General features: G+C 51.8%; 1 protein-coding gene across 1 annotated transcript in view; it reads left to right on the top strand.

The window, feature by feature from the left end:
- Nucleotides 1-2864: 2864 nt before the first annotated feature.
- The window catches only part of CHERP (calcium homeostasis endoplasmic reticulum protein), a 20070-nt gene continuing 13172 nt past the window's right edge, over nt 2865-9762 (top strand). Inside the window, exons 1-4 of the mRNA XM_023763309.1 lie at nt 2865-4067; nt 4377-4550; nt 8357-8541; nt 9566-9704. Of these exons, the coding sequence (XP_023619077.1) occupies nt 4043-4067; nt 4377-4550; nt 8357-8541; nt 9566-9704 (523 nt within the window). The 5' untranslated portion in view covers nt 2865-4042. The remainder of the gene's footprint in view (nt 4068-4376; nt 4551-8356; nt 8542-9565; nt 9705-9762) is intronic.

The following is a 9762-nucleotide window of genomic DNA, read 5'->3' as shown; positions in this document are numbered from 1 at the left end:
CATTATCTCATCGCCTGATGACAAATTACAATTACAATAGCTGATGTCTGTGGACCCCCAGGCCTGCACCTAGCTGCATTCCTCACCCCAGCCCCTTCTCCTTTATAATCCTGTCCCCTGAATCTTGCTGGAAGGCAGGATTTGATGCTTGTAAGCACCCTGTCTTCTTGGTTGGCTGGCCTTCTCAATAAACATCTAATATTATTCAACCCTGCCTTCGTTATTGGACACAGTGACAGGCAGCTCGAGCCCAACCAGGAGTTTCCCGGTAACAGCTTCAATCAATTATTGTAAATCCACACCACAGAGTCATATGCAGTCATTAAAAAATGACAATACAGATTCATCAACCTGTTTTGGTTCACAGATTCTATTAATCTGACAAATGCTGTGTATCTTCAATTCACAAAAATTCTGTGCTATCTCTGAAGTCTATCCATGGTGGGTCACAAGTTAAAACTTCTTGATATAGATCTTTACTAACATGGGAAAATGCCTACACTATCCAGATTACTAAGCATCATACTAAACAGAAAAATCCCACAATGTGACCCTATGCCTGGAGTGTTCACATAGCTAGCTATCTGGTTACTGGATAACTTTACCAATGTAGGCCCTGCCCTCCTCCCTTATCAAGGTCTCAGCGCCCAGTTGTTTTCCTTAGTAACACCTCTGTCTTATGTTTACTGATTTATGCCTTTCTGCTGCCCATCCCCCACCCCATAGACTGTAGACTCCTGAGAGCAGAGCTTAGGTCTGACTTGCTCATCCATAAGCCACATGCAACACACTCCCTTTTAAAAAAAAAAATCCTCACCCAAGGATATTTTTCCATTGATTTTTAGATAAAGTGGGGGAGAAACATGGATGTGAGAGAGACACATCAATTGGTTGCTTCCTACACGCTCCCCCACCAGGGACTGGGGACTGAGCCTACCACTGAGGTATGTACCCTGGACAGGTATCAAACCTGGGACCCTTCAGTCTGAGGGCCGATGCTCTGTCCACTGAGCCAAATAGGCCAGGACCAGCCCCCACTTTTGCAAACCAACACTGGTCTTTACAGGTGAACATTTGTAATCCTATATAATAAAAGGCTGATATGCAAATCGACTGACAGCGGAACAACTGGTCGCTATGACGCGCACTGACCACAGGGGGAGCGCTGCTCAGCCAGAAGCTGGGCTCATGGCTGCTGAGCGCAGCAGTGGTGGTGGGAGCCTCTCCCATCTCCGCTGCAGTGCTACGGATGTCTGACTCCTTGCAGGCCTAAGTCAGTCAGACATCCCCTGAGGGCTCCCAGACTGTGAGAGGGCACAGGCCAGGCTGAAGGACCCACCACCACCACCACCCCAAGTGTACGAATTTCGTGCACCGGGCCTCTAGTCAATTTGTAACAGGAAAGACTAACTTGGAACCTCAAAAAGCATTTCATTCTTCTCATTAATAGACCTGTATTTTTAAAACTGTACTCACTGATTACATTTTGACTTCCACCAATAAAAATGTTACGGACATTTTTCTCTTGGGTTATGAAAGTACCTACAAAGGCCCTGGCTGGGTAGCTCAGTTAGAGCATCACCCTGATATACCAAAGTTGTGGGTTCAATCCCTAGTCAGGACACATACAAGAAGCAACCAATGAATGCATAAATTAGCGGAACAACAAATTGATGTTTCTCTCTTTCAAATCAATACATACATTTTTGTTGTTGTTGTTAATCCTCACCGGAGGATATTTTTCCATTGATTTTTTAGGGAGAGTGGAAGAGAGAGGGAAAGACAGAGAGAAACATCAATGTGACAGAATCACATCGATTGGTTCCCTCCTGCATGAACCCCGACCAGGGCCTGGGCCAGGGAGGAGCCTGCAACCAGGTATGTGCCCTTGATAGGAATCAAACCCGGGACCCTTTGGTCCATAGGCTGACGCTCTATCCACTGAGCCAAACTGGCTAGGGCAGTAAATACATTTTTAAAAAGTACCTACATAATATCCTGAATTTTGCCTCTTGGCCCATAGAGCCTAAAATATTTGCAATCTGGCCCTTTATAGAAGTTTGCCAACCCCTGGCCTCTGGCATACAGGAGGCAATCCCAGTGTCAAAAGGAGACATTTGTAGCAATGAAAAGTATATCTAAAATGTACATCAATTTGCATAGATAAAATGGCCAACTAAGTATCAGGGGATGTCCACAGTGTGCTCTAGTTTGCTGCTTATCTTTCCCCACAATTAGCATGCATTAATTTCATCCTCTTATCGAAAAAGGGACCACATACTAAACCCGACAAGTTCAGGGGAGGTCTGCATGGCAGGCCTTACAAGCAGACAGAAAGTAACCGCATTGGATAGTCTGAACATAAAAATTCCTAACTAAAGGCAGGTCATGGCAGGTAGTTATGTCCCAGGCCTGTCTGTAGCTTCCTTGTCAAAAGTCAATCTTCACTTTATATGAGCCTGTCCAATTTCCTTTTTGCATCTAAGATAACATACCTTTTTAAAAAAAAACAAAAACCTCACCCTAGGATATGCTTTTATTGATCTTTAGAGAGAGAAGGAGAGGAACATCAATGTGAGAGAAAGAGCGATTGGTTGCCTCCTGTACACGCCCTGGACCCGGGATGGAACCCGAAAACTAGTTATGTGCCTTGACGCGGAGTCGAACCCGCAATCTTTCGGTGAACCAGCCGATGTTCCAACCAACTGAACTACCCGGCCAGGGCTAAGATAACATACAAGAAAGGAAGGAAAGAAGGAAGGAAGGAAGGGAGGGAGGGAAGAAGGAAAGAGGGAAAGAGAGAGAGAGAGAGAGAGAGAGAGAGAGAGAGAGAGAGAGAGAGAGAGAGAGAGAGAAAAGAACAGAAAAGAAAAGAAAAGAAAAGAAAAAAGAAAAGAGAGAAAAGAAAAGAAAGGTGAGGATAATCTTGCCCGGACCCACAGGGCAAGAACCCCTCAATGTTACCTTGTTCCCCGCAGACCATCTCTACGTGCTGTACATGTTAACTATCCCGCACCCACGAACGCAAAAGTACCTGTTTCTCTATTTTGCCTTTTTATCCAGTCCCAGATTATCTCCTCGCTTTGTTTTCTCCAACTCCCTTAACCTACCACCAGGGGATTGCATGTTACCCTCTGTGCCGCTCCTCCTTTTCTTTTAATGTATAAAATCAGCTGCTCAGCTGCCATTCTCCAGAGCACCTTCTCAATTCCTTGAGATTTTGCTCCCCCGCAACTGTCAGTTTGGCGCAAATAAACTCATAAAAATTCCCTACAGGTTTGGACGTCTCTTAACGTCCACACTCGTTTTAGAAGTTACATCACGGCTCCTTTCAGGAAGGCGGGCAGTCCTGCAAGCGAGTCGCCGGAGGTCGGCCGTGGGCGCTCCACGACGCGGAAGCCACGCAGGCTGAGCAAGTTCCCGCCGCAAAGTCTTCCTTACCGCAGTGCTGGGTGCGGCGACAGAAACCGAGTGGGAGGGTCTCTGGAATCTCACTAAGCCCAATTCCATCCTCACCGAGCCCGGCGACTCCGGGTTCTGTGTCCACCGCGGGGCTGGCCTGGGAGCCTCCCGCACTCACCTCGCCTCGCAGTCTCTTCACTGCCGCTCCCCCGACTATACAACACAGGCCCTGACCCAGACAAGCACGCCCCAGTCCCCTGGCCCCGCGGAGAACGTGCCCCACCGGGCCCCCGGGCTGCAACGAAGCCAGCAAAGAGCCCCTGCCACAGATAACGGCCGGCACGGCTGACCCAGCGGTTCTGGGGCGGCGGGAGACAGAGGGCCCTCCGCGCAAGCGCAAAAGAGCCTCTGCGTCTGCGCACCGCGAGCCCCTCCCGCGCGCTTGGCCTCACGCGGCTTCTTCCCGCCTGCCTCGCGCCCTCACTTCCGGGGTTTCCCGGCGACGGCCGTAAGTGACGGACGGAAGCAGCCCACGAGGCCCGCCGTAAACGGCTCCCTCGCGCCACTTCCTGCCGGCTTCCACAGACGGCGCTGGTGGGGGATCGAGAGGCACCGGAGGTCGTTCCCGGCGGCAGGAGCCATGGAGATGCCGCTGCCACCCGACGGTGAGGCCCAGCGCGAGTTTAGGGACCGTTTCTCTCTCCCCCGGACCCCCTGTTGGCCTACCCCGCCTCCTGAGGTCCCCGGGCCTAGGAGGGGGCGGGGCTCGGCCTCCCGGGTTCTCCTGCGGCCTCTCCCGCGGGTCTCCGCATTCCCGGCGCGCTTGTGGCCCCTACCAGGACCCGTACAAGGGCGGCCTCTGCGGGGCCCACCCCTAGAGATCCCGACCTGGCGGACGGCGGCTGGTGCGCCAGGGCCCCCGGATTTGGGCGGTCCTCGCTGACGCCCCGCGTGGCCTTTTCTCCGTTCTCCAGACCAGGAGCTTCGAAATGTCATCGACAAACTGGCCCAGTTCGTGGCTCGCAACGGGCCCGAGTTTGAGAAGATGACGATGGAGAAGCAGAAGGACAACCCCAAATTCTCGTTTCTGTTCGGAGGCGACTTCTACAGTTACTACAAGTGCAAGCTAGCGCTGGAACAGCAGCAGCGTGAGTCCTCTCCCGCTCTCTGGTCGCACCCTGGAGCGATTTCTTTCTCTGATACCAGTGCAGGCTCTGCCACAAACCGCCTTCTTTTGGGTCGCATGCTCTTTCATATTGTGGGAGCTAGGCCTTCACGATCCCTTCCGTTGTTCCCAGGCCTGCAGCAAGTGGTTGCTGGGTCCGAGTGTAATGGGGAAGGAGGTTATGGATCCACCTTCTGGGCTCGAGATCAGGGATTTTTCTATTGTTTTTGCAAACGTGATGACTGAGGTCAGCAGAATTAGTGATTGCTTCAGTGTTTTCCAGGAAGGAAGTGATAGAGGCTGGACTGGGACTCTGTTTTGAGCCACTGTTCAGCTCCCTTTGTGGGCTCTTCCTGGGTCCAGCAAGGTTTTTGTACATTTCAGTTGCTTGCAGTCCAAATCAAAAAGTATTGTCCTTTTGGGTGTTAGTTCTTTGCAGAGGTTTACAGTGTTCACTGAGCTGGACATCAGGATTCTGGTCCTGCCCTCAGGATTTAAGATGGAGTTAGAAATCACAGCTGGCCTTTGAATAACAAATAGCCTCCAGGTTGTAAGGTCCTACATCAGTTTTGTCCAGTAATGATTACCTAGCTTCTGAATACATTTGAGTAAGTAGAGGATTGCTCAAGTTGATGGGCATTGAAAGCTGAATGTTCCCTGGACTGCAAGCACCAGACTTTGTTTGGGGTCATTCTTGTGCCCTAATACATAGTACACAGTAACGTTCAATAAAGAATTTGTAAGAAACTGCTAAGGTGCAGTGGCTTGAACAAGCTTGGTGTGTTTGGGTATCCATGGAAGAAATCATGAGAGGCCCAGCATGGCTGGAGCACAGAACATGTGTGGAGGAGGGAAGCATTTGGTCTGGAGTGGAAATGCCAGGGGAATGTTGGGGTTTTCACCCTCAGTTCAGGGGTTCTTGTGCATAGTTATATTTGAGATGGGGGTGAGGGAGATCAGCTTCCTGAAATTGTAGGCAAAATGTTGTGTGTGCTTACATGTCCCTGGAGCAGTTACTTCGTAGCCGCTGCACACCAGTTTAAAACCCCTGCTACAGAAAGGGTGAAGTCACGAGAGAGTTTGAAACAAAGGAGTGATGGGTCAGGTTCGTATGGTCAATGTGGCAAAGCTGGAGGGAGCAGTAGTGGAGGCTGGAACCAGTGAGGCCAGCAGGCAATGCACAGGAGCATTTGACGGTAAGGTCTGAATTAGATCAGTGGATTGAGCCTGAGGGACTCAGCTTGGGGGGGTTCCTGGGGTTAAGGGGTCGAATCCATGAACCAGGTGTGTATGGGGGGGGGGGGGGGAGACAGTGCTTTGGCTGGAGTGACCAGGAGTGAGAGCTGCTTCCCTTGCAAGGGGAGCTCACTCACCCTGCCCTGTAGGGTTAGAAATCCAGGGCTGCTTGGGACTTGGTGCCATAACCCAGGAAGGAAGGGTGCTTCTAGCAGGCGAAGATTGGGGCTCATGAAGTGTTTTCTGCAGGTAATATCTAGCTGTGATTGAAGAATGCATAGAGTTAGCCAGATGGAAACTGAAGAGAGAAAAGTGTTCAGGCAGAGGGAACTGCCTTAGGAGGGACTAGGGAGTGGAGGGGACAGGAGCTCAAGGTGGCTGAAGCCCAGAGAAGGAGGGGTTCTTAGAGTGGCTCAAAGTGAGGGTGCAGAGTAGGGAGGGCTGGCTTGCCAAGGACTTAGGAATTCTCCTGGGAGCTTTGGGGTCTCTTGAAGGGTTGGTTTCAGGTCTGTGTTGTGGAGCAGGGTTAGTCATTGTAAAGACTGGAGCCCAGGACTGTTCTAGAATGGCGTTTTGCAAACTCTGTTGAAGGACCAGTTTTTGTTTTTTTTTAAATTCTGTTGTAGAGAATATACCTTTGCAAACTAGAGTAAAAATGTGAGCCATAAAAGCATCAAGTACTTCTTCACCATTTCTGTATTTGTGTAATCTTTCACCTGACTGCTCCTCAGACCACACTTTGAGCAGCATCACTATATTGCCATGTGGAGGGGACCGGACTGGACTCAGGGAGACCGGTTTCAAGGGTGATGCCGGTGACAGCAGAGTTGTGGCAGTGACAGCAGGGACACAAACAGACCAGAATGTGATCTAGAAAGCTGATGACAGCACGGGTTGACTTGTCAGTGTGAGGTGCCAGGGAAAGACGAGGGTTTGTGCCTTCTAGGCTCTGGCTTGGGTATATGGGCATAGCCATGCCAGCCACAGAGATCAGGAGTGGGGCTTGGTGGGGTGGAGCATGGGGCAAGAGGATATGCATGCCTGTGGAAAGCTATGGGCTGTTCGAGCTGTAATTAGGTCCAGAGCTCAAGGAATCCGGGGTGAACATGATAGAGTTAGGAGTTATGGTATGCTGACTGTAATTGCGTTCCCCGAGGGGTTTCAGAGAGAAGACAGCCCTGGCATCCCAGCAATTAAGGGTCAGAGAGAAAGTGGAAGGGGCCACACAGACTGAGTGAGACAGGGACCTGTGACAGGGCCATCAGGCTGAATAAGGATGTTCCCAAGGGCTGTGGGGATAGGGGTTGGGATGGGTGAACAGAGCCAGACTTTCCCTGGGCAAATAAGATAAAGGAGAGAGGAACTGAAATGGAATCTTGGCTGTAAAATTGTTGAGATGAGGGGCATGCGATTAAGGGAAAGTTTTTTAAGACGGAGACAGGTATATTTTGGGGCTGCTGGGAAGGAGTCAAAGAGGGAGAAAATGAAGAAATGAGAGCGAGAGAACATTTGCTGAAGAAATGTCTCTGGGAGGTGGAGGAGGATGTCCCCGAGGGTGTCAACACCAGAAGGCTCAACCAGATCTAAGAAGTGACTGAGTGTCCCGAGATGGGCCCTGGACAGCACCATCTGTTCTGTCTGCCTGTCTTTGTCCAAAGGCCAGGGCCCCTTGGGATGGGACTCAGCAGGGTTCCAGCAGTGCGTGGTCATGTTCAGACCAGACAAGACCCAATGGCCGATGGGGAGACCATTTTGTTCAGCGACCCTTCCCAGCAGAACCCCCCACATCCCACCACCCAAATGTCTATCTCTTCTCATCTGGCCACATTCGGGGCACACACCCACCTGACCCAGTCTCCTACCAGTAGGATGGTCGTCTCACCCTGGCTCAACCTCGATTGACTCCGAGGAGTCCCTTTCCCTAAACAGAGTCAGGAGGATAAGGAAATCAAGGGGCACGTGGTGATGGGCCACAGCATGTGCTCAGGGGTGCTGCCTGCTCCTATTTTGGGCTCCCTGGCTGGGCGTCAGGTGGCTTTGATGACCTGAAAGTAAAGAGTATGTTAGGGGATGGTAGCAGAGAGATGCTCGTGGGGGCAGAGCTTTGGCCTGGGTTTAGCTTCAGTATAGGCCTTGGTGAGGTGGGGAGGGTGAGGGGGGATGGGCTCTAGCTTGGTCTGTGCCAGAGGACACTGGGCAAGACAGACAGTGTTGGAAAGAGTGGCAGGGTTACAGTCCTGTGATCTCCAAGGAGAGGACTGGTACAAAGGCAGAAGGTGGTGGATGGGACACGGGAAAGGGGCTGGTTCTAGGCTCTGGGGGAATGAGAGGGGTGGGAGAGCCAGGCTGAGCGTGAGTGGAGCCTGGCAGACTTCGGTGGGAGTGTGGCAGAGGCAGGGAGTGTGGCTGCAGCACAGTGCAGAAGTCCTCTTGTGGATGGTAAGTGTAGAGAGGGGAGCCCCTATGGCTGAAGGCTGCCCAGGAGGCAGCCAAAGGAGACACCTAGACCCCAGCCACCTTCTCACCGGGGCACCTTTTCTCCTCTTCTGCCAGTCATCTGCAAGCAGCAGGCCCCAGAGCTGGAGCCGGCCGCAGCGCTGCCACCCCTCACACAGCCCCCGTTAGCCCCTGCTGCACCCATCCCACCCGCCCAGGGAGCCCCGTCAATGGACGAGCTCATCCAGCAGAGCCAGTGGAACCTGCAGCAGCAGGAGCAGCACCTGCTTGCCCTCAGACAGGTATGGGGCCTGCTCCTCCTCTTCCCTCCCACTCCATCAGCCCTGAGTAGGCCTAGGGCCCTCCCCTTTCCCCTTTTTGTCCTCAGGTGGTCTCTGGAGCTCACCCCTGTGCCTCAGTTTTTGCATCTGTACATTGGGACTCACAAATAGCTATCAGGAGGACCCATTCCCAAGCATCAGTGCTGTGGACAGTGCTGCCACTACCCATGGCGTGTTTAGCCCAGTCCCTCTGGACAGAGGTTACTTCTCATTCCAGTGAAATCATTACCCAAGCTGTTTACTGGGGTGGACACCTATGAGTGGGACTACACGTTAGAAATTGTGTAACAGAATACCGTGTGGCCTTTGGTGCCATTGGCACCAGTTCTTGCTAGCCAGGTCACTCCAAGCTGTTGAGGGAAGGACCCTTCTGTCCTGATTCATTACAGTTCTAATACTTTTTGCCAAATATAGTACGATGAATCACATGGAAAATGAGACGAATGAAAAAAAATAAGGCATCTGAAACACCAGCCCCTGTCTTATTACTATATTTAAGATGACTGTCATATTGCTGACAACAAAGCATGCCAGATCACTCACCCTCAGTTTCTGGCTGGAGCTTCTCATAGGATGGGTGGTCCAGCCTTGGCCAGCCCTGATCGGACTGCCTGTCCCCACAGAAGTCCCAGATTTCAGCAGTCTCTCAGTTTGCCAGTCTATCCTGTTTTAATTTTCCATTCCCTGGTTGCTCTCCTTTCTCCTGACTAGTGACCTTTCATAAGTCCTCTCTGTGCTGTCTGTCCACTTTCTTTTTGTGTTTAATTAGCCTGCAGAGGTCCCTTGTTCCTCTGGGTCTTAATCAGTCCATCTGTCACCTGGGGTAGGGGTGGACATTGTCTTTCTCTCTGTCCCATCTTGCTCTAACCTCTGCCTGCCGTGGCTGTGACTGCTGTGGGTGTGAGGCTGTGGGTTTGAGGGACAGGGCCTTCTGCTGCTGTGGTGGGACATTGATGGGCAGTCTTGGTCCCACCTGGCCTCCCAGGAGCAGGTGACGGCAGCCGTGGCCCATGCGGTGGAGCAGCAGATGCAGAAGCTCCTGGAGGAGACCCAGCTGGACATGAACGAGTTTGACAACCTGCTGCAGCCGATCATTGACACGTGCACCAAAGATGCCATCCTCGGTGAGGGGCAGTGGGGCCGGGTGGGCTCCAATGCTCCCAGGACTCTAGGTGCTCCTGA

The sequence above is a fragment of the Myotis lucifugus genome, unplaced genomic scaffold (assembly GCF_000147115.1).
Source record: "Myotis lucifugus unplaced genomic scaffold, Myoluc2.0 scaffold_280, whole genome shotgun sequence".
In the NCBI taxonomy this organism is placed as follows: Eukaryota; Metazoa; Chordata; class Mammalia; order Chiroptera; family Vespertilionidae; genus Myotis; species Myotis lucifugus.
The sequence above is the reverse complement of the archived record's forward strand: the minus strand, read 5'-3'. Positions and strand labels throughout refer to the sequence as shown.